General features: G+C 47.5%; 1 protein-coding gene and 1 non-coding gene across 2 annotated transcripts; one reads left to right on the forward strand and one right to left on the reverse strand.

The window, feature by feature from the left end:
- The first annotated feature begins 11038 nt into the window (after window positions 1-11038).
- Window positions 11039-22881, forward strand: KLHL38 (kelch like family member 38). Its single transcript, XM_069599934.1, has 4 exons — window positions 11039-11282; window positions 11746-13333; window positions 20289-20394; window positions 21539-22881. The coding sequence occupies exons 2-4, from the start codon at window positions 11906-11908 to the stop codon at window positions 21826-21828; spliced, it is 1824 nt and encodes a 607-aa protein (XP_069456035.1). The 5' UTR covers window positions 11039-11282; window positions 11746-11905; the 3' UTR covers window positions 21829-22881.
- On the reverse strand, window positions 14711-14783 carry TRNAG-UCC (transfer RNA glycine (anticodon UCC)). Its single transcript has one exon. It is a non-coding gene; the product is annotated as a tRNA-Gly (tRNA).
- Window positions 22882-24820: the final 1939 nt, after the last annotated feature.

The raw sequence follows: 24820 nt of genomic DNA on the forward strand, positions 1-24820 counted from the left end.
CCTCTGCCATCCACTGGGGGCCACCAGCTTTCCCACCTTCCCATTTTGGATTCGTCCTATCAGAAATGCCATCTTCCGATCCAAATCTACGACTACTAAAAGAACTCCCTCCTCTAAGTAGCTTCCCAGGTCCAGACCCTCCGCATTCCGACCGCCCGTTGCTTCTCCTGACACGTCTGTGAATGCCCCGGGCAAACGGCAATGAGGGTAAAACCATGAGATGCGATTGTCGCTACTCACACCTCCTGAGCCTTCTGCCTGGGTTTGCACTGAATCATCACACCCTTGATTTTGTTGTCTTGTTTCACCTAGGTACAACTGGTCTCCTCCCACGGGATTGTTGGTCTTTCCGGGCATAAATCAGGTTTTCTGTTCCCCTCTATCCCTAGTCGTTCCTCGCACAGAGCTAAGCATTCATTCATACCCTGTGACCAATGCTCTTAATGGAGGATTTGATTAGGTTGTTAGCAATTCAGTGCTTGTTCGAATGCAAGAGTTCACTAGTAAACCTTGTCTCCAGACCTCACAGTCTTCAGTCTATTTTGCACTCACATTATCTCCAGTTTACAGGTGAGAAAGCCAAGGCACAGAGAGGTTAAGTAACTTGCCCCAGGTCACACAGCTGGTAAGTGGCAGGGCTGGGATTCGAACCCAGGTCCGTCCAGTACCAGCTGCTGAGTTGTACTGCATCACCTGGTCCTGTGAAGAATGCAGGTCAATAGTCCCATTCTCAACTTTTCAACAAAGAAAACAAAACTCATGAAAGAATTAACAGAGGTAGCCTGGTTCATAGATTCAGTGGGTGCCAAAGCCAGGGCAATTATTCACGGCCGTGGATGCCAAGGCCTCCGGGCTTCTGCTTTGCTACGTCCCTTTCAGAAAGGTCAAAACTCCGGTTCGGGATTCAGCCAAAGTATCCGATCATCACTGCGCCCTCCAGTGAGTTTCCGTGCTGCCAGGTTGCTGCTGATAATAGTTGACAGTGTTTAATGAAATGGTCCGTGGGCAGAGGGTTGGAGAATATTCATTCATTTTGCATAATATTTCTTTTCTTTTTTTCTCTCTTTGGACTGCTCAAATAGTGGAGATAGAGAAGACCAGGAGTAAGAAGCTAACGTGATCAAGCACCCGAGCAAGTCACATTACCTGCTCTGCAGTTTGGACTTAATGAACTGTTGCCAGAGTTAGCAGATGAAAAGACAGGAAGCGCATTTAAATTTGAATTTCAAATCATGAGAAAGTATTTTAGCCCAAGCATGTCTTGCGCAATATTTGGGACATACTTATGCTGAAAACCCTAGCTTAAGGAGACCCGCCTGCCAGGTTCATGATGAGAATGAAAGAACACACAGGATCTAAAGTGCTCAAAGATACCTGACTATGGTGAAGTGCAGCACTATCTCCGTTCAAAGACTGCCGTTTGTCCTCTATATAACAGAATCGGCAGACACACTCTGCCCTGGACCCTCCTGCAAAACAGAAAAATGGCCACCACGGATTACTGACTCACAGTTTAATAAGCAAATTCACCAGGAGAAAACACTGCTCCTCTCGGTAGGTGAGGTTCTTTTGTTTTCTCTTTGCCCCCAAGGAAAGCAGGGGGAAAGGGTAGAATCCTTTGGCCAAACCAGTCAAGTCCAGAAAAGTGCCTCATGAGAAATGATAATAGAAGAGATAACAGGAAAGAAGTCTTGCAAATAGAAATAACTTGGTTGAGCAAGAGGAGAAAATGAGATGGGGAGATAGTGGAGAGTGGGGGGAAGGGAGAGAAACAGGACCTGGGAAGACCCATGAAGAAAATGGATGGGAAAATGTCAATGGGGAAGGCCCTGTGTGCCTAAATCAGAACATCTGGGCACCTTGCATGAAGCCCAGGGAATGATTCTCAAAGGTTCACAGACAACCTCAGGCACAGCTGGGAAGGCAATAAATCTGTCTTCACCACCATTTCCTCTGCCTTTTCAGCAGTAATACCAAGTCTGGCCACCCCTCTACCCAGCAATCCCCTCTTAGTTCTAAGAAAAGCACCACCTTCACCCCCAGCCCCTCCTCCCTGGTTTGGCACTGCTCTGTTTACTTGTCCAAAGGGCTCCTTCTCAGACCCTCAATCCTACGTGACAAACTAGCCATGGGGCTGGGACATTCTTTCTAGGGATCATTCACACAAACCAGTCAGTCCTAAAGGAAATCAACCCTGAAGATTCATCGAAAGGACTGATGCTGAAGCTGAAGCTCCAATACTTTGACCAAATTATGTGAAGAGCCGGATCATTGGGAAAGACCCTGATGCTGGGAAAGATAGAGGGCAGGAGGACAAGGAGGTGGCAGAGGATGAGATGGTTGGATGGCATCACCAACTTAATGTGGACATGAGTTTGAGCAAACTCCAGGAGATAGCGAAGGACAAGAGAGCCTGATGGGCTGCAGTCCATAGGGTCACAAAGAGTCAGAGGCAACTAAAAAACAGCAACAGACATCTTCTGGAACAATCTTTTCCCCTTCTCCCCTGTACTGTTCTCCCCATTGTTGTCTAATTCATGGCCTGCTCTGACTGGGATAAGTAATGCTTTTCAGGGAGGAGAGTGGGTTACCGTGTGGCCTGGTAAGAATGAGATCTTCGCGTGTCTTCAGTGAAGGCAGTAGGTGTGCAGTAGGCATTCCATCATTTTGTGTTGGGACGATTTAATCAGTTAGCGTGCCCTGGTGTCTCTCCTAATTTCAGAAAAGATCCCCTCATTACTGTTCTTACACAGTCTTTTCTGGAGGAACAGCCACTAACAACTGGGAATCTCGGTCGTGTCATTGGCTGCCCACCCCCACCCCCACCTCCACTGTCTATAAATGTTCTTCTCTGGGAGCCACTGAGAAAGTGTTCCTTCAGGTACTTGTGCTGAAGAAAATTCTGGAGATGAAATAGGAAAATGTACGTGTCTCCCAGGTTTCTGACTGCTATGATTATTACCAATATTGTGTAATGCCTTTGGGCAACCAACAACAACACACTAGATGTTATGAAAAGTTTAAATAGCAGACTCCCTGACCTCTAGCTCATGTCTGAAACTCCACAGCCTGTGCTGGCCTGCCCATTGAATGGGAAACACAGGAAGATACTTCCTTCTTCCCTACCCAAAGCCCTGGAAACTTGGACAAGCTTTCCTAGCAATCCTGTGTAACCCTGTGCTCAGTCGCTCAGTCGTGTCTGACACCGTGTGACCCTATGGACTGTAGCCCGCCAGGTTCCTCTGTCCATGGGACTCTCCAGGCAAGAATTCTGGAGTGCGTAGCCATTCCCTTCTCCAGGGGATCTTCCCGAGCCAGGGATCGAACCCGGGTCTCCTGTGCTGCAGGTGGATGCTTTCCTGCCTGAGCCGCCAAATCAACGGCAGCTGTCTTTGCTCACTTTTTTTCCCTACCTTCTGATTATTCAGGTGTAGGATAAAACAAGGAGCTCACAAGGGAAGACTTTACCCAGAGGGCTCCCGGATGCCTCTAGATTCTGAGAACTGAACCTCAAAAACATTGTGTAAAGCTAATATACAAGTGTCCCTCCGGTAGTGTCTATTTCCCACCAAAAATTATTTACAAGGAATGGGGAACACCCACCACAACCTCAGAAAGGTAGGACTGATTACAACTCAATATCAGAATCAACTCAATATCAGAAGCAGATACGGTTGGCTTGTGAGAAAGAGTGAGTGACCTATTCATGCTTTACCTTATGAAAGAGAGGAGATTGGATTCTTTGAAGGTAAGGAGAGAGTTCATTTCTTTGACACTCCTGCTCCTTGACTCAGAGACTAGACTAATCTTAAAACTGACCAGCTAGGGACTTCCCTAGTGGCCCAGTGGTGAAGAATCCACCTGCCAGTACAGGTGCATAGGTTCAAAGCCTGGTCTGGGAGGATTCCACATGCAGTGGGGACACCAAGCCGCCACTGCTGAGTCCTCGCGCCCTAGAGCCCTTGCTCCGCAATAAGAGAAAGCCCACGTGCAGCAACAAAGACTCTATGTGGCCAAAAATAAAATGAATACATAAATTTAAAAAAAAACTGACCAGTTATCCACCATCACAGAAGTGATATCTTTTGAGGCACCCAGAGTTCAATTTTATTGACAACACACACATCCCACAAAAGCTATCCTATCCTGTTACAGGCTGCAGCTCTCAAGCAACCAATAGGACAGGATGTGGAAGATGGTGGGGAAAGTCCCTGCCAGGGACCCTTTGTATCCCAAAAGTGGAGTGCAGTCGGCATAAAGTTTTGAAAGCCATGGAGGGAGACCAGAAAAGTCTGTTGGAGGCATTTGTTAGAGTTGGGGTTATAGACTCACAAATACATTGCAGATAGAAGAAAATCACTCCTCAGTCCAGCAGAGTCAAACTTCTTGGATGTCACTAAACTGTGGGAATGGAGCTAGGAAGTGGGAAGAATAATCAGCCATCCTTCCAACTGTAGAAGTAAGAAGGATATTCGAGTAGCACCCAAAGGGATAGTTAACAGTTCCAAAGGCAAGCTATATAGTCTGTTAGTTGCCCCATCACTGGGTCTGGATAAATCTTCTCATTCAAAGATGAATACATAAAGAAAAGAGACAGACTGGAAATATACTGCAGGACAAGAAAAGAGAACACCATTCTGAAGACTCAAGAGTATGTCCAGAAGAAACCTTTTCAAAACCTTCAGCCTCAATAGAAAGAAAAATGCCATTCCTTCTGTAAAATAGGCAGAAGTCCACAATAATCAGACTGAGACAGAAAGAGAGCTAGAAGAGCTATGGGATTATTTTGGAGGGATAAAAATGCAGGAACATATTTCAGTTCTGCACTAGAAGCATCAAAGTGGAAAACTAATCATATGGAATAATACACCAATGGTATAAAAGGTAAATTTGGGTTGGTATTCTAGACTGCAAGGACAAGCAAGTAAATGTTTTACAAGAGATAATCATTTAAATGAGGAGGCCAAGTTACAAAAATATATCAGTGTTGTTCATGAAGAAACAAGACTTCAGTAGAAGCAGTAATCAAACATAGAATTAAAAGGAACTTCCCTGGTGGTCCAGGGATGAATGGAGGATGGATGAATGGATGGATGATAGGATAGACAGCTGGATGGACCCTTAGCTAATTAGACCCTTTGCTGTTATTCAGTCACTCAGTCTTGTCCGACTCTTTGCAACCCCGTGGTTGCAGTCTTCCCTGTCCTTCACCGTGTCCCGGAGCTTGCTCAAACTCATGTCCATTGAGTCCGTGATGCCCTCCAAGCACCTTGTTCTCTGTTGTCGCCTTCTCCTACTTTGTTCAATTCACATTTCCCCTGGGGATTCTAATCACTCCTACTTTTAAAGGATTAAAATTTACCCTCCCAACAGACCTTCCTCTGTAGGTCATCCACCTTCTGTACCACAGCTGCAAATTGCCAAACTTCAGGAGTCTTGGATTCCAATCCAGGCTCTGCCTGGGACAGGCTCTGTGTTTGTCACTTGGCCAAGAAGGTTTGGGTGGGTAAACTAAGCCTCAGTGGCCTAGAAAGAATGATGCTCCTGCCTAAATTCCTATCTCCCCATCAGGGAGCACCCGCCCTAGGAAACAGAAACACCAAGGCAATGTATTATTTTTTCTGACTCACAGTGCTAAAATGGGAGAGTAAGAATGTATCCTTGATCATACTGTTTCTTTATTCCTGATTTGATTTAGAGCCCAGAAAGCTGACCTGTGGCATAAATGATATATGAGGTCAGACTTGAGTTTGTGGGGAGAAGTGGGACCAGACAGCCGGGTTATATACCAACAATCCCCTAGCAGTCTTGACGTCATCTCTGTCGGCCCTTTCTCCCCCTTGCCCTCCCCAGGGGAAAGAAAGTATAAAATATTTCCTGGCAGTGGGACAGGATGGAGGAAGAGTTGGGAATGCAGTCATTTGCACTACTGGCCTAGTAAAAGTAGCTGGGCTTGTAGCTCTCAGAGGATGGTTGTCATGGCAACTCTAGAATCAAGAAGCAGGGTGCCTTTTAGCCACTGCAGCACAAAGTCCATGTTCAGCTTTCCACAAGCTGGTCAAAAAAACATACCCAGTCAGATAGGTACAGAGGCTGATGGCCAGGCACTCGCAGACACAGAAAAGTTTAAAAACCACATTGCAAGAGGCAAGTTCCTTCCTACAGTTTTGGATGATCCAGATCACTGAAACCTCGTTTGTCTGCTCCTCACTTTTATCCAGCACCTGCAGAGTGAGGAAGCTGGAGATACTCCGATGTCAACAGAGAACAGTCTTCCAGGTATCGAGGAGCTGTCCCTAGGCCTTCAAGTGTACATATGTCCCTTCTTGAAACACAGGCCCTGGAAACTGCCCCGGCCGCGGTTCCCTGCTTAGTGTCAGGGTAACACCTTCCTTGTCTTGAAGGGCGTGTTAGGAGGACTTGCCACGTGTGGCAGAGCATATTTTGTGACTCCCTTGCCTGTAGTTGTCAGACCTGACCCAGCAGCACTGCCCTTCCACGAGAATCCAGGCCCAGCTTTGGACAGGAAATAAGCAGAGACCTCCCGAGTCCGAGTGATAGCGATGCAAAACTCCACGGGGAAGCGGAAAGCTTTCTGAACTTACTTCAGTGGGCAAAATAATAAAGAGTACCAGCTGGCAGCTTGACCAGTGTGGAGGCCAGAGCCTCAGCTTCAGGCCAGAGATGTGCAGAAGCTCCGACAAGCCCCCTTTGCTGAGGCTCAGGTCCTGGCAGTCCCTTCAGTGGTCTGTTTGAGGGCACAAACCACAGGGTGAGCTGAGAGAGGCAGGATTCTGAAGTTACCCTCCCATAACTTCTTGGCCAAGAGACAAAGCCAAAGAGGCTACGTGACTGGTCTAAAAACATACAGTCTGACCCTGGCAGAGCCTGGATTGGAATCCAGGACTCCTGAAAGCTGACTAGATAATAGGGAACGTGGCACTTGCTCAGGGCAAAGGAAACAGTGAGGGAGACTAAATTAGATGCTGAAAACTGAGTACAGGAAATATTGGGATCTCATGAGGTTATTTTCAAAGTAATAGAATAATACTAGCCACAATTTCCTGTGAACCTACACTGTGCCAGGCACTTTGCTAGAGGCTTCCCACACATTATTTCTCTGTGATCAAGTTATCCCCATTTAACAGATGGAGACATTGAGGCTGTAAGTGTAGTTACCAAAGAAGAAGGGGAGGGGCAAATTAGGGGTATGGCATAAAGAGATCCAAACTGCTCTGTATCAGATAGGTGAGCAACACGGACATACTGTACTGCACAAGGAATTGTAGCAATTATCTTATAATAACTTTAAGTGGCGTACAATCTGTGAAAATACTGAATCACTATGCGGTAAATTAATATGATATCGTAAACTAATTGTACTTCAGTTAAGAATAAGCTACCTGCCCAAGACCACATAGATGCCGAGAGGAGATGGAAGGTTCTCCTGAGTCTTCATGCCTTTGAAGCCTGATTCTTGACTCCTTATGACACTGATTTTCATCACAAGGAGAGGCAAGGAGCTAATGTGCTCATTTATCTTAAGTTCCCATATGTTCAGACCCTAAACTAAGACATCTCCCAGAAAAGGTCAGGAAATAAAGTTAAGGCAAAGAGCGTAAGACTATTGGACACAAATAGATTCATGAATTGAAATTAGCCAATTGGGGTTACACAGGGTTGTGGGCAGCAGATACACATTTGGGGCTGGGTTTAGTGTTATACGTGTATGCCTGCTAGGAGGTAAACACCAAGACTGTGTTTGTGTCTTTTTTCAAATGTTTAATGTGGAATTCTCCTCGTAGGCTTCCCCAGTGGCTCAGCAGTAAAAGAATCCACCCCCAGTGCAGGAAACGTGGGTTTGATACCTGGGTGGGGAAGATCTCCTGGAGGAGGGCATGGCAACCTATTCCAGTATTCTTGCCTAGAGAATTCCATGGCCAGAGGAGCCTGGAGGCTACAGTCCATGGGGTCCCAAAGAGTTGGACATAACTAAAGTGACTAAGCAAAAGCAGTTTTCCTCATAGGCAGGCCAACAGAAGGGGGCTTGTTTTTTCTAAAACTTTAGAATCCAAAAGATTTATTAAAGTTGGTCAGACATTGACGCTGCACACCAGGGCTCGTCTGAACACGTGACAGGGCTGGATCCCAGAAGGTCTAATTAGAGAATGTAGGGGACACTCCAGGATTCCTACCAATGGGTGGCACCACGTTAGTTCACGCCCAGAAATCCCTACCTATTACCCTCACGCCAAATCTTGGCTTGCCCACTGTCTGGAAGAGAAATAATACAGGAGCCTCAGCAATAAGGAGATTATTGTTTTCCTTGTGCTGACTGCAAGGCCAAAGACGAAAGCACTAGGTCTGGAGTTGGGAAGACTTCACAGTTCAGTTCCCAGACTTGAACTTAACTCTTGCTCTGTGGTATGAAGCATTCATTTTCCTTTTCCCTTCACCATGTTATTGAATTTGATTAAAACGAGGCACATCCAGGACTGCTCCAGAGCACTGTTTACGTTGTGTTCTAATGGGCATGTGCCAAGCTGTGCATGCCCGTGTTCAGTTGCTCAGTCGATTCTGAGACCCTTTGGACTGAAGCCCACCAGGCTCCTCAGTCCATGGGGTTTTTCAGGCAAGAATACTGAGTGAGTTGCCATTTCCTCTTCCAGGGGCTCTTCCCAACCCAGGGATTGAACTTGCATCTCTTGTGTCTCCTGCAATGCAGGCGGATTCTTTACTCACTGAGCCATCAGGGAGGCCTTGAACACGGCAGCCCGGCTAAACCTATATGGCAAAGAGGGGGCATGAAAGGCACCCGGCAGAACTTGCTCTGTCTCCCCAGTCTCCCCTTTGTTATGCTCAATTCAGGAACTATATATAGTTCAGCCACAGTGAGCCAGGCACTGTGCTAGACACTGCAGATGGAGAAACAATTAAGATAAGGTTCTTGCTGTCCAGACACTTCCATTCTAACAAAAGGGACACAGACAGGCAAACATAATTGCAATGAGGGTGTGAGGCATGTACTGTTGGAAGTGTGTAGAGGGCATGGAAACAGCACAGAGGAGGACTGGGTACTCAGAGGGTCAAGGAAGACTTTTGGAGATGCTGATATACAAACAAGGTTTTGAAGGATGAATAGGAGTTCAGAAGTGAAAATGGAAAGGATGGCAAAGGGAAGAGCATGTGCAAAGGCCCAGAAGCACAAATAGAAGGACCTCAGGCCCTTAAAATTTGGTTACTCATTCATATATCCCCAGCATAGCTCAGAAGTGCAAATGTGCTCACTCAGTTATGTTCCACTCTTTGCAACCCCATGGACTGTAGGCTCCTCTGTCCATAGAATTTTTCAGGCAAGAGTACTAGAACTGGTTGCCATTTCCTCTTCCAGGGAATCTTACTGATCCAGAGATCGAACCCATCTCTCGTGCATCTCCTGCATTGGCAGGCAGTTTCTTCATTGGCAGAAGTGCAAAAAGAGCCACCAGCTCTGACAGCTGCTCTCTCCAGCCCCCTGCTTCTACCTCCCAGGGTCTCTGACTGCGTTTGGCTCAGATCTTCTGCTCCTAATTCTGACCTCTAGGCACCTGTCCCCAGTGACCTGTGATGGATATGCTTTCCTGATCTTGATTTTCTAGACTTTCTGGACATTCTCGACTCTGTGATGTGCAGCTATGTGAGACAACCCACCACCACCATGCTCTATGGTGTCCTTAAAGGCAGCCCAGCCCAGTTTCCCCAACAGGGACCAGACACCTACAAGGATCTGCAAGTTGTCTGAGGGAACCAGAGTGAAAAACATAAGTGGGACAGGAAAGTGGCAGGAGATGCTTCTGGAGGAGGGCAGGAGGCCAATCTGATTCCTGCTAAAGAGTCTGGACTTCATCCTGCAGACAGGGCGGTGGGAGCCATTGAAGGGCATGATGCTGAGGGATGGGAAGATTCTGATTTGGCTTCTTGGGGGTGACTGTGGTGGTGACAGGGTGGATGTACTGGAGGGAGAGACAAGGAGCGAGGGTTAGGAGCAACTGTTGCAATAATCCCGGCAAGACTTGAGAAGGAGAGAAAGCCAGGCTTCCCTGCCATCATTCACTGCTGGTACCCTCAATCAGGACCTCCCTGGACGGAGAGGCAAGATAGATTCAGGGTCCCTTTAACTCACCCTGGCAGCTCTACAGCCCTCCAGAATGGCTCTAATTCTTATATTTGGAGATTGCATCCTACTCCATCACCATCAGCATTCTCCTTCTCTTCTTCCTCCCCCTCCTCTTTCTTCTCCTTCCTTTCATCCTCACTCACTCACTCTCTCTCTCTCTCTCTCCTGCCCACACTCTGCTCCTGGAGCAACACAGTTTCCTCCTTCCTCTAGCTCAAGCCTCTCTGATGGGAAAAATTGGAAAAATAAAACAGAAAAGCAAGCCTGAAATATTTTTTTTTTAATGAACTGAAGAACAGTCAGCAGGGCTCTGGTGAGAAGCAGGTGTGACCCACAAGAGTACTGCCCCGGCCACTTTAAAACAGAAGCCCCTGTGATAAGGAGGATCCACAATGCTTTGGTCTCCCCCAAGTCTGGAAACCCTGGGGGTGCTCCACAAATATCTAAAACAATTTTCATCACAGAGACCATCACCTTGGAGCTTGGAGGAGGAACTCACAGCCCTTCTCCAACAATCCTGCCCGCAGACAGTAGGAAATAGAGACCAACTGAGCAATGCCCTTGGGCCCCCATGTTCTGGCTTCCCTGTGACCATCTGCCACCTTAAACTCACCCAGAACTATCTTCAGTGACTTTTCCCAGGTCACAGCAACCTGTTTACAGACATCTAGAATTCCCAGGCACTTTTAGGACAAGGCACTCAGGATGTGTCCAAGTGGGCAGCAAAGTCTTGTCTAAGAGAAGCTGTTCCTCCAAATCTATTTCTGCCCATGTAAACATCTGCCAAGGAAACAAGGCATGTGGGCATGCGCTGGGCCCACAGGCCCTCGGGTTGCTGCAAAAGGCAAATGGAAAGTCACATGTCATAACAGTGGAAAGTACATACGCAACTATTCTTAGCCCTGGAATGTATACACGGTCTCTCTGCCTAGCAGTTCTTTCACAAAGCTCTAGAAAACTGTGAAAGCGCCTTCAGCATAAACAAATCCAGAATTCTCCCAGGACAAATTATTTGCCAGCTTAAGGAAAGGCCTGGTTTTATGGTTTCACTTGGAGCCAGAGGTGGAAAGTCTCCGGAGGGACCAGCCGCGGCAGGTATCGATGGTTTTCACTGCAGGAAAACGAGGTAAATAGCTCTAATGTTTAATTCTTCTGCAGGTGAACGGGTGGCCAGATGTCATCCAATAAACCCTGCCCAGGGTACCGTCGGTCTCTGCTTTCTATTTATCTCATTTTAAAAACAAAAGCCACAAGACTCCGTGAGGTCATGTTTAAAAATAAAAACAAAACATTGCAAAGATCCATTTCCATCCCTCATTTCTGTCTCGATACCAGAGGCCACGCCCCCAGCATGACATCCGTGGGGAATGACTAACACCCGGAAAGATGTTTGGATGAGTTTACTAAGTAAGAGATATGCTGAGAATCCGGAGAAAAGTTCACAGACTTATGCTTCAAATGCACAGACTGTCATTTTGCTTCAAGCTAACGTTTTAGCCCCTGTAACCACTTACCACCTTCAACTCTCCCAACTTACCACCTGCTCTCTCTCTCTTCTAAATTTTTTTTCTTTTCTTTTCTTTTTTCAGATTGTCTGCAGATGCTATTTCTCTGTTACCTCTGAGAATAATCATAACCAAATAGAGAGATTTTCGCTGAGGCCCGTACACTAGGTGGTCCCATTTTCCAGTCTTCACTAAGGTGTATTCTTGGTGGTACCCACAAAGAGCTTAGTGAATGGACAGATAGATGTGCTGTAAGTCTCGGAGCCGCCACAGCTTAACCCTCCAGGACGACCTCCTTCTTGGGACTTCTCCCCGTCTTTACAGGATGGACATGGAGTCATCAGAGGGGCTCCTCTTCAAAGACCATGACTTCTCCTCTGACTTGCTGAGGCAGCTCAACGACTTGAGGCAAAATCGGATCCTGACCGACGTAAGCATCTGCGCCGGGGCCCGGGAGGTCCCCTGCCACCGCAACGTGCTGGCCTCCAGCAGTCCCTACTTCAGGGCCATGTTCTGCAGCAACTTCCGGGAGAGCCGAGAGGCCAAGGTCCAGCTGAAAGGCATCGATGCCTCGACTCTGGAGCGAATCGTCCTGTATGTGTACACGGGTGAGGCACACATCACTGTGGAAAGTGTCCTGCCCCTGATGGAGGCTGCATCCATGCTGCAGTACCCCAAGCTGCTCGAGGCCTGCTCCTCCTTCCTCCAGAGCCAGCTGAGCCCCAGCAACTGCCTGGGCATGACTAGACTCTCTGAAATCTTCAGCTGTGAGACCCTCCGGAAGAAAGCCAGGGAGGTGGCCCTGACGTATTTCCCAGAAGTGGCCGCGTCGGCTGACCTGAAGGAGCTCTGTGCCTTGGAACTGAGAGACTACCTGGGGGACGATGGGCTGTGTGGGGAGGAGGAGAAGGTGTTCGAGGCCCTCATGGTTTGGATCAAGCATGACCTCCAGACCCGGAAGCGATACGTGCAGGAACTGTTCAAGCAGGTCAGGCTGCAGTACGTCCACCCGGCCTTCTTCCACCACTTCATCGCCAACGACGCCCTCCTCCAGTCTTCGCCCCCCTGCCAGACCATCCTGGAGACCGCCAAGAGGCAGGTGTTTTCTCTGTACAGCACCGCTAGTTCTGCGGGCCTCCAACCTCTGTGGCATGTCCCGCCAAGAAACTCGTACCAAGACTTCCTCATCCTCTTGGGTGGAAGGAAGGACAACCAGCAGACCACCAGGGATGTCCTGCTGTATGACGGACAGACTGGCCGGTGGCAGAGCCTTGCCAAACTCCCGGCCCGCCTGTACAAGGCCTCAGCCGTCTCCTTGCACCGCGGCATCTACGTGCTGGGGGGCATGGCTGTGGGGAAGAGTGTGCCCAGTGCCAAGGTCTACGTCTTCTCCCTGAAACTGAATCAGTGGAGGCCAGGGCAGCCCATGCTGGCGGCCCGCTACTCCCACAGAAGCGCTGCCCACAAGAACTTCATCTTCTCCATCGGGGGGATTGGTGAGGGGCACGAGGTCATGGGCTCCATGGAGAGATATGACAGTGTCGGCAACGTCTGGGAGAGGATGGCCAGCATGCCAGTGGGGGTCCTCCACCCTGCGGTTGCTGTGAAAGACCAGAGACTCTACCTTTTTGGGGGAGAAGACATCATGCAGAATCCTGTGCGCCTTATCCAGGTAAACAGTACTTCCCACCATACAAGTGCACACACACACACACACACACACGTATGCATACATGTATCCAGGTAAATGGTTCTTCCCACTATGTCTACACACACCTACAAACAAGCACATGCATGCACACACACGTATGTACAGATGCATGCACGACACATATGCTCACACGTGTGTGCACTGCATGCACACACATGTATACATGTGTGCATGTGCAAACACATGTGTACATACACAGATACATGAATACACACATACCTATGCACATATATGCGTATTATACATGCTTGTTAGTTGCAAGGGAAGGATAAAGGAGGAAGGGAGGGAGGAAGGAAGGAAGTTTAATTTCAGCAAGATCTTATCCATTTATGAATTCTTTTGGGTAAGGTCAATACATACAAAGGTACATCAGATACCTCTAAAGGATCTAGCTGCTACTGCTACTGCTGCTAAGTCACTTCAGTCGTGTCCGACTCTGTGTGACCCCATAGACGGCAGCCCACCAGGCTCCCCCATCCCTGGGATTCTCCAGGCAAGAACACTGGAGTGGGCTGCCATTTCCTTCTCCAATGTATGAAAGTGAAAAGTGAAAGTGAAGTCGCTCAGTCATGTCCGACTCTTGGTGACCCCATGGACTGCAGCCTACCAGGCTCCTCTGTCCATGGGATTTTCCAGGCAAGAGTACTGGAGTGGGGTACCATTGCCTTCTCCGAAGGATCTAGCTAGAATACATCAAATGTCAGATAGTGAAGTTCTACAGGGCTTCCCATGTGGCTTGGTGATAAAGAACCTGCCTGCCAGGAAGGAGACATGAGTTCAATCCCTGGATCAGAAAGATCCCCTGGAATAGGAAATGGCAACCCACTCCAGTATTTTTGCCTGGAGAATTCCATGGACTGAGAAGCCTGGTGGGCTACAGTCCACGGGGTCAAAGAGTTGAACACGACTGAGCGACTGAACAACAACAGAATAGAAATATTGCAGATGCTTCTAACCCAAATCAGTAAGGCCTTAAAAGAAGATTCCCAAGCCCTGGTCCATAGTCTGTTACCAAAAGACCAGGAGCCAGACCTCAGATCTGCTGAATCAAAATCTGAATCTCCACGTGTGGGATCCTGATATTCACTGCTATTAAAGTTTACAGGAGATTCTAAGGCACAGCCAGGTTGTGGAACCCCTGCCTTAAATGATAGGTAGATGCCAATTTCACTTACAAGTTCCCTGAGAAGTGTGATTAATAAAGATCAAAATGTCAGAATATCGGGTGTTTTCCAACTTTATGCACATTCTAATCTCTGTAGTTCACCTTTAATAAAAAGCCTCTCTTTATTTTATTTTTCTACTTTTTGGTCACGCATGTGGCATGTGGGATCTTGGTTCCCCAACTGGGAATCGAACCCAAGCCCCCTGCATTGGAAACACAGAGTCCCAACCACTGGACCATCAGGGAAGTCCCTCTCCTAAAGGTGATCAAGGAGGCCCCTGAGATCAGCTCTGTTCACTTAGAGGAATTACACTGGGTGCCCTGGGGATACGGACAGGAGCTGTAAATCGCACTTGCTCTCCAGGAGCTTAGGAGAGAACTGAGATTCAAATGCTGAATAGAGGGGTGCTCTAAAGGAGAAGGCAATGGCAATCCACTCCAGTACTCTTGCCTGGAAAATCCCATGGACGGAGGAGCCTGGTAGGCTGCAGTCCACGGGGTCACACAGAGTCAGACACAACTGAAGCGACTTAGCAGCAGTAGCAGCAGCAGCTAAGGGGTCCCCTAAACCAGTCTGGAGGGAATCTAGGAGGGTGTGAGGATGCAGAGGCCTTTGGCGAGAACTCTGTGAGGTTGGTTTAAGTGGACTTTAGCAGAGAGGCAAGAGAAGAGAGAAGGAGGTGAGGATGGAGGGTAAAAGAGGAAGAGGACACATGGTGGACACAGGACTCACGTGGACTGAGATGGGCAGGCAGCTTCTCTGAGCAGATGAAGTCTGCCATCAGGAGGAGGAGTCAGACTCTTCTACTGAGGGAGGGGTGGTGCTCCTGGGTAAGGGGATAGCTGGCAGAAGGCCCTAAAGCAGAAAGGTGTGCAGCACATCCCCTGGAGGAACCAAAAGCTTGACAAGATGGTTGTAACACAGAGGAAGGGGCAGAAAGGCTGTGCACCAAGGCGGAGCTGGGGGTGGTCAGTCCCCCTGTAATCTCCATCAGCCCCCTTCCCAGGTCATACTGAGCAACTCCCTCTACCCAGATTGCTGCCCCTGAGCCCTTCCTACAGAAATTCTAGAACATTCTGGGGGACGAGTGTTTATGTTGACGAGGCTGGTCTGCCTTTCCAGGCCTTGTCAAGGAACTGGGGTTCAATCCTGAGAGTAGCAGGGCAGGTGAAGTACCTGAATTCGCATTTTTAGAATTTCCTTTGGATGCTTCATGGGTTTCCCTGGTGGCTCAGCTGGTAAAGAATCCGCCTGCAATGTGGGAGATCTGGGTTTGATCCCTGGGTTGGGAAGATCCCCTGGAGAAGGGAAAGGCTACCAACTCCAGTATTCTGGCCTGGAGAATTCCATGGACTGTATAGTCCATGGGGTTGCAAAGAGTCGGGCATGACTGAGAGACTTTCACTTCACTTGGATGCTTCGTGGAGAAGGAACTGGAGGAGGCCTGAGAAGACAAAGGAAGGAGAACTGGCAGACCTTTCTAGAGGTCCAGGCAAGGTCCAGGATGATGGCAGCTTGGACTAAGTTGGTGCCAGTGATGACACAGAAGAGTGATCATTTCTATTCAATCCTTTCCTTGTTTTTCTCTTCCCATCACTTCTCCAGCCCATATTTCCCACTCCTCCCTGACCATCTAGGCAGACTCTAAGCCTGTTCCAGATTTCACCTGTGTACTTGAGCCTAGAGAGACATGTTCTGCGCCCCTCCAAACTCTGGCCACACCACTCAGATTTATAATAAAGTGCTTCTGTGAACAGCTAGAGCCCCTCCTATTAAAAAAAAAAAAACTATTTTTCAAAATTAAGTCAACAATTATGTTGATGATGTTCACATTACAAAGTTGTTATCAATTATTAAGAATAAATGCAAAGCTCAAAAGACTTTATAAGCTACTTCATCCAGAAATGCACAAGACAATCAAACAAGAATCTTAAAAAGCTGAAAACCAAAACCCAAAACGCTAACATGTGAGTGATCCTTTCACCCTGCAGTCCAGAGAAGGGGAAAATGGGAAAAGTATCAGTTTGGAAGCTCTTCTTATTTACTTAGAATTTAGCTTTGTCATGGAAATTGTACTCATTCAGATATATAGTTCAGGATGAATGCTTGGGTTACCTGAAGGGGAAGGTTGGGTTTTCAGATACAGGGACAAAGACTTCTTCATCAGATGGTTTACCTGCATGCAAGCATTCTTTTAAAGGACTAAACTGCTGTGGCGGGGCCAGGGCGGGGAGCAGGGGGGCGGGGCCGGGGCGGGGAGTGGGGGCGGGGCCAGGGGCGGGGAGTGGGGGCGTTACTATGCAAATTGTGTATGTAGATAAACCTTTCTACCTGGCCTTCTTTCCGCTTCTACTGCTGGAGGGCATTAGGCAAACCCTCTACGGGAACAAAGTATCACTTCCTCCAGGGTACAAACCATCCTGTTGTCCTTGCCTCAGCCTCTCTGAGGGTATCATGAGAATTGTGAGCAAATGTTTAATCTATTTTTGAAACCATCCTCAAAACTGATAAAAAAAAGAGCAAGCCAGGAGGCAGTTACTCAAGTAAAATGCAATCAGTGTTTGCTTTCCTCCAAGGATCTCATTTTTCAGAGTGTCACCTGCATATTTGCAGATAGTTTAAAACACAAGGCTTGCAAGCCATTGTGGTTGAACCTATCTCTAGCTGTGGCCTCTTCTTTGCTTCACCAACTTTGAGAACTGACAGAGACTTCAAGAGAGCTTCAGTCTTGAAAGCCTCCATCAAGAAGAGCCACACAGGAGAAAAAGAAACCCTCCTGCACTGTTGGGGCAGCCACTACGGAGAACAGTATGGCGGTGGCAGCGGCGGCGGTGGTTTCGTTGCCAAGTCAAGTCCAAGTCTTGCGACCCCATGGGTTACCATTTGCTTCTCCATGGGATCTTTCTGACCCAGAGATCAAACACATATCTCCTGCACTGCAGGCAGATTCTTTACTGATGTGCCACCAAGGATTCCCATGGAGAACAGTATGGAAGTTCCCTAAAAAAACGGAAATAGTGTTATCATACAATCCTGCAATCCCACTTGTGGATATATATCTGGAGAAAATCATAATTCAGAAAGATACATGACTCCAATACTCATTGCAGCACTATTTGCAATAGTCAAGACATGGAAGCAACCCAAATGTTCATCAACAAATGAATAAACATGTACATATATACAATGGAATATTACTCAGCCATAAAAAAGAATGGAATAACGCCATTTGTGTAGCATGGATGGACCTAGAGGTTATCATACTAAGTGAAGTAAGTCAGACAGAGAAAGACAATCATATAATATCACTTATATGGGGAATCTTTTAAAAAAGAGAGAGATACAAATGAACATATTTACAATACAAAAACATAGAAAACAAACTTACGGTTTACCAAAGGAGAAAGCTGGGGTGGCAGGCAAATAAATTAGGAGATTGGGATTAACATATACACACTGCTGCTGCTAAGTTACTTCAGTCATGTCCGACTCTGTGTGACCCCATAGATGGCAGCCCACCAGGCTCCCCTGTCCCTGGGATTCTCCAGGCAAGAACACTGGAATGGGTTGCCATTTCCTTCTCCAATGCATGAGAGTGAAAAGTAAAGTGAAGTTGTTCAGTCGTGTCCGACTCTTGGCGACCCCATGGACTGTAGCCCACCAGGCTCCTCCATCCATGGGATTTTCCAGGCAAGAGTACCAACAATACCTAACACAATATTGTAAATCAGCTATACTTCGATTTTTAAAAACCTACAAAAAGGACTTCTCTGGTGGTCCAGTGACTCTGAGCTTCCACTGCAGGGGGCGTGTGTTCAAGCCATGGCTGAGGAACTAAGATCCAGTATGCTTTGCATGGTGTGGCCAAAAATAAAAACAGTTATCAAATATCTTTAAACACTAAGGATTCTTTACCAGCTGAGCTACTAGGGAAGCTCCACTAAGCACCAGATATCTTTAAACACTACTAATACTGTAATAAATGCAAATTAGAGTAGTATACGATTTTTAAAAATCTTTTAAAAAGAAAAGAAAAGCCATACCTCCATGACCCCAAGCAGAGCCATGAGTGTGGTGAATAAAAGCATGGACTCTAGGTTCTTCCACTCAGTCCAGTTGTGTGACCTTGGGCATGTTACTTAACCTCTCTCAGCCTCAATGGTCTAATCTAAAAAATGGAGGGAAGTAGTGGTATCCACATCATAGGATGGTTGTGAAGATCAATTTGCTAAAATGATAAAATATAAGGTCTTTAATATTAAAAAAACAGAGACATTACTTTGCCAACAAAGGTCCATCTACTCAAGGCTATGGTTTTTCCAGTAGTCATCTATGGATGTGAGAGTTGGACCATAAAGAAAGCTGAGCACCAAAGAATTGATGTTTTGAACTGTGGTGTTGGAGAAGACTCTGGAGAGTCCCTTGGACTGCAAGGAGATTAAACCAGTCCATCCTAAAGGAAATCAGTCATGAATATTCATTGGAAGGACTAATGTTGAAGCTGAAACTCCAATACTTTGGCCACCTGATGCAAAGAACAGACTCATTTGAAAAGACCCTGATGCTGGAAAAGATTGAGGGTAGGAGGAGAAGGGGAAGGAGATGGTTGGATGGCATCACTGACTCGATGGATATGAGTTTGGGTAAAATCCAGCAGTAGGTGATGGACAGGGAGGCCTGGCATGCTGCAATCCAGGGGATTGCAAAGAGTCAGACAAGACTGAGCAACTGAACTGAACCGAATATGGCGGTAATTATAATTCACACAGAAAGAATTTTCCGTGAAGAATATTGGAAAGTTTTTGTTCCTGCTTTTCTTACATGAAGTCCATCCTGTATCTCTCATGAACTAACTTACATTTGATATTTAAACTTTAAACTGAGGGATTTAATAGGAGCACATGTCTGGGAAGGCTTCCCCAGTGGCTCAGCAGTAAAGAGTCCACCTGTGATGCAGAAGACTGAGGAGACATGGGCTTGATCCCTGGGTCGGGAAGACCCCCTGGAGGAGGAAGTGGCAACCCATTCCAGTATTCTTGCCTGGAGAATCCCACGGACAGAGGAGCCTGGCGGGCTACAGACCACAGGGTCGCAAAGAGTCAGACACGACTGAAGCGACCAAGCACACGCGCACACACACGTGTGTCTGAGAATCGTGATTTGCTGCTCTATTTGAGACCAGGGCCAAGAAATCCTGCCCCCATCTCTTTCCTCTTTCTTCCTTTTCTCATGCTTCCTTTTTTTTTTTTTCTCTATAATTCTAATGACTTTCAGGCATGACCTGTTCAAAAGCCTTCCCCGTTTAGACCCAAATTTATTCTTGGCCCTAAGACCCTCTCAGATAGACTGGAACATGTTGAAATCTAAACATGAGCCAGAAATAAAAATGATTCAAAGATCATTGGTTTTATGCAAGTCCAAGTTGCTCCATTTCTCATTGAAAAGAAAGAAATGTTCCAAGCAAGGTAAGCAAACACATGCTATCAACTCAAATGCATAACTCTCAGTCCATTCCACAGAAGCACAGTCACTGATTTCATGGACCACATAAAGACCAATTTCTGATAACAGTTTCTTCATTCTGTTATATATTTTGTTTAATGATGGTAAGATACCTATATTTTCAGAACTGGAGAAAAAATGCAAAGAAAGAGAAATCACTGCTCTTCTACCCTTTTAACTACTACTTCTACTTCTTAAAAAAATATATCACTTTAAAATGCAGTGCCGTGATTTTATTTCTCCCTCAGGTTTATCACATTTCCAGAAACACATGGTTCAAAATGGAGACGAGAATGATCAAGAATGTGTGTGCCCCTGCCGTGGTGCTTGGGGAGAGGATTGTCATCGTGGGAGGTAATTTTGAATGGAGGATCATGAGGCCAGACTTGAACCTGGCATCTTTCCTGGGTAAAAGGGTCGCTGATAGACAGGTGTTGTCCTACAAGACAGCCTTTTTAAAAGCACATAACTGAACCACTTCGCTGTACACCTGGAAGTAACACAACATTGTAAGTCAACTATACCCCTGAATATAAAATAAAAATTAGATTAAAAAAATAAGGAAATAAAATAAAAGCACTCATCCAGCTAGGGGAGTGTGGACGACTTGACAAAGCTATTTTCTCATCCAGAAGTCTCTCCCTGTCTTCATCTGTAAAAAAGGAATGAAATAATGTAATACCTATTTCACAGAGTTGTGATCATAAAATGTGCTCACCTGTCTAAACCATTTAGCACTATCCCAGATCCAGGGCAAAAACTAAAAAAAAAAAAAAAAAAAATGCTATTGTGGATAAGACTAGCTGCTAAGGGATAATTTCTCTGCAATTGCAGGATGTTACAGTTAAGAGGGCTGGTTGGGGTCGGGGGGACAGATAGACCTGGGTTCAAACCCTGACTCTACCACTAATTGTCTGTATGCTCTTAGACATGTTTTTAATCTCTTTGTGCTTATGTTTGCTGATCTGTAAAATGGAGGTCCTAAAAGTACCCACTAGATACGCCTGTTGTGGGGACCCATTTTCTGAGTTCCCAAAGCTCCTTCTTAGAATTGTTAAGGCTCTCGAATGAGCATACGTGAAAGATGAAAAAGCTAATGAAGCTGAGAGGCCCCTGGAATCTCTGTTCTCAGTTTAAGAATGGCATGTGTGCTGCCTTCACTCTGAGTTAAGATGCAGAGACTAGGGACTTTCCTGGCATCCAGTGGTTAAGACCCCACACTTTCACTGCAGAGGGCACAAGCTCAATCCCTGGTTGGGGAACTAAGATCTCACATACCACGCAGCATGACTAAAAAGAAAATTTAAAAAAAAAAGATGCAGAGACTCAAGTCAGATAGATCCAGGTCCAGACCCCAGCTTAATGAAATATTCCACGCTTTAGTTCAAAGTACAGCCTCAGTGTTAGGTGACGGCGGAGATCAGACAGATCCCTGACCACCCACCTCCAGTCCCAACTAAGCATCGCTGACCTTCTCGATATGCCATTCGGTTTTCAGGTTACACGAGGAGGATCCTTGCTTATGACCCTCAGTCCAACAAATTTGTCAAATGCGCGGACATGAAAGACCGGAGGATGCACCATGGGGCCACGGTGATGGGAAATAAGCTCTACGTGACGGGCGGGCGGCGACTGACTACGGACTGTAGCATCGAGGACTCGGCCTCCTTCGACTGCTACGACCCCGAGACTGACACCTGGACGTCCCAGGGCCAGCTGCCTCACAAGCTCTTTGACCACGCCTGCCTCACCCTCCAGTGCATCCCCCACCACTCCACCGTCCCCTGAGTTCCGTGAGAAACTGAGAAGTCATCTGTCCTAGTCAAGATGCTCTGGTTGCAAGAGCCAGAGCCCAGCTCCAGAAAGCTTAACCCTAGAAGGGTGCAGCGGGAGCTGACAGGAGGGAAAGTTCCAGAGCCTGGAGGCCTGGGACCAAGCACACTGCTGGCAGAACTCCATCTTTCACTCTACCTCTGTCTCTGTGTCTATTCTCGCGCTCTCTCTCTCTCTGTCTCTCTCTGCCTCCCTCCTTCTCTACCTCATCTGTAGGCTTCTTTATACACCCAGTGTGGGAACAATAGCAATTGATAAATCCAGACCCACACTCTCTAGCTTCAGGAAAGAACTTTACCATTCTCCATATAATAACTGCTCCCCCAGAACGATGATGATTGGCCCTTTCTGAATTCCAAGCCTCCCTCTTGAGCCAGTCGCCATTTCCAGCGACTGTGTTACTATAGTTGGCTTGTCCTGGATTGTGTCTCTACAGGCCAAGGTGGGCTTAACAGTTGCTGCTGACAACCTATCTAAACTGCACATAATGGATAGAAGTAGTTTCCCAGTGCAAGAAATAAACGCTGAGCTCACAAGACCACATCTTTCCACAACATCCTGGAAATTCAGAATGAGAGGGCAAAGACACCCAGCAGGGTCCCTGGAAGTCCTTCTTCCAGGGGGCCTCAGGAACAACAGGCCTTGACTGTGTTTCTCTGTGGGCTTCCCAGGTAGTTCAGAGGTAAAGCATCCACCTGCCAATGCAGGACACGTGGGTTTGATCCCTGGGTGGGGAAGATCCCCTGGAGGAGAAAATGGCAACCCGCTCCAGTATTCTTGCCTGGAGAATCCCATGGACAGAGGAGCCTGGCGTGCTATAGTCCATGGGGTCACAAAGAGTCAGACACAACTGAAGTGACTAAGCACATCCACACACTATTTCTCTGCATTCTAGGATGTAGTGCATCGGAATGCCAGAAGAGTATATGAAACTTGGTATCTAGTATTTGCTGAACTATCTGCACCACCACACACACAAAAATAAATAAAGTGTGTTTCTGCTGCCAAGTGATGTTTTTCTCTGGCCTCTGGGGAGCTATAAACCTGCAGAATTTATCAAAATTTTCATTTTGATAAATGTTATAAGAATTGCTGTCCTAAGGAAAGCCAACAAATTCCTTCAGAGTTTACCGCAAGCGTGGCCCTTCCAATGCCAGGGCTGGCCATTTCTCTATGGCCCTCTTTATCTCAAAGTGTCTCCGCGCTGGCTCAGTCCCACATGTGGGAATTAGCTGAAGCTGCTGGCACATTACAATCACCTGGGAAGAAGTCTGAAAATGGGGCCGAGCCTCACTGAGGATGCACAGATGGGGATTCTCAGAGGCAGGGTCAGAGCTCTGGGTTTTTTTGTTTTTGGTTGTTGTTTTCTTCGGCCTCACTACGTGGCTTGCAGGATCTTAGTTCCCCAACCAGAGACTGAACCCTTGCCCACCTCAGCAGTGAAAGTGTGGAGTCCTAACCACTAGACCACCAGGGAAGTCCCCAGAGTGCTGTACTTTTGAAAAGCATCCCGGATGACTGTAATGTACGTGCACTGAGGTCCAGAAGCACCACCCTGCTCAGGTGCGGGCACTGAAGACCTGCACGTGCTGGTCCCAGTCCCATCCTGTCCTGCCAGCCCCGCCCCAGCCCAGTGGCGGAAGTCCTGTCACCGCCAAGGGAAGTGTCCAGAATGGGTCTTGCTGCCCTGAGCCAGCATGCCGGTGCCCCCCAGCTGAAGCCTTTCTCCCCACCCGGCTCTCCGGGTCCATGGTCCGGACTTTTCATTTCCTCCCTTTGTAGTTTTTGCACTCCTTCTCCTGCTCTGCCCTGCTCCCTAGACCACTTTGCTGCTGGCCTTACTCCAGCTTTTTCTCTTTGAACCTCTCTGAGTAGGCTCTGTCTCACCTCTCCCCTGACCCTGTACCGATGAAGGCGACCAATGACTCCATAAGCCCACACAGGCAGCCCACTTTCCCTTCATGTCTGACTTGGCTGTTCAGCAGCATATGACACAGCAGACCCTCCCTCCATCTTGAAATACCTTCCTCTCTCGGCCTCCGGAACAACCCTTCTCTTCCTTCTCCCTGCAGTTCGCTCTTGTCTCCTTGTTTTCCTGGAGACTACACGGTGCTTTGCTAACCTCAGTGCTTAGCCCTGAGAACTTTTCTGGATCTACTCTCACTCCCTGGATAAAGAGCCTGCCTGCCAATGCAGGAGACATAAGAGACGTGGGCTTGATTCCTGGGTCAGGAAGATCCCCTGGAGGAGGAAATGGCAACCCACTCCAGTATTCTTGCCTGGAGAATCCCATGGACAGAGGAGCTTGGCGGGCTACAGTCCATGGGATCGCAAAGAGTCAGACACGACTGAAGCAACTTAGCACATCACTCCCTGGGTGCACCAGCTCACCCAGGGCCTGGCCGTCCACACTGCCCCACTACTGCTGACTGGCAGCTTTCTCTGTCTCTAGACCCCATTGCCTGCCCTGCATCTCCATGTCGATATTAAGGACACGCTTCAAACTAAACATGTTCAAGATCACCCTTTTCTCTCCAAGACAACCCCTCCATGGACTTCTCCATCCTTGGAGAGAACAATACCCTCTCCCAGTTTCTCGGGCCCAAAGCCTCAGACACTCCTCTTGGCTCTTTCTCTCACACCTCCTTCTGTTTGTTCCAAGACTATCCAGAGACCGACGGCGCCTCACCACCCACAGCTCTGCCTCTGGTCCTGGCCGTCACCTTGATTCCAGCTAAACCATCACCACCATTTCCTCACCGGCCTCTCTGCTTCCACTTTGCCCCTGAACCTCTTCTCAACACAGCAGCCTGAGTGCCCTTCAGTTCAGTTCAGTTCAGTCGCTCAGTCGTGTCCGACTCTTTGCGACCTCATGGACTGCAGCACACCAGGCTTCCCTGTCCGTCGCCAACTCCCAGAGTTTACTAACTCATGTCCATTGAGTCGG

This window comes from Ovis canadensis, chromosome 9, assembly GCF_042477335.2.
Source record: "Ovis canadensis isolate MfBH-ARS-UI-01 breed Bighorn chromosome 9, ARS-UI_OviCan_v2, whole genome shotgun sequence".
Taxonomy (NCBI): Eukaryota; Metazoa; Chordata; class Mammalia; order Artiodactyla; family Bovidae; genus Ovis; species Ovis canadensis.

What these genes read in the sequence shown, in the direction of transcription:
- KLHL38 (XM_069599934.1), top strand. Translation starts at nt 11,906, where the DNA reads ATGTGCTGTAAGTCTCGGAGCCGCCACAGCTTAACCCTCCAGGACGAC. An exon ending in ATCCTGTGCGCCTTATCCAG is followed by an intron (nt 13,334 to 20,288) that starts GTAAACAGTACT and finishes TTTCTCCCTCAG; the next exon opens with GTTTATCACATTTCCAGAAA. An exon ending in GAGGATTGTCATCGTGGGAG is followed by an intron (nt 20,395 to 21,538) that starts GTAATTTTGAAT and finishes TTCGGTTTTCAG; the next exon opens with GTTACACGAGGAGGATCCTT.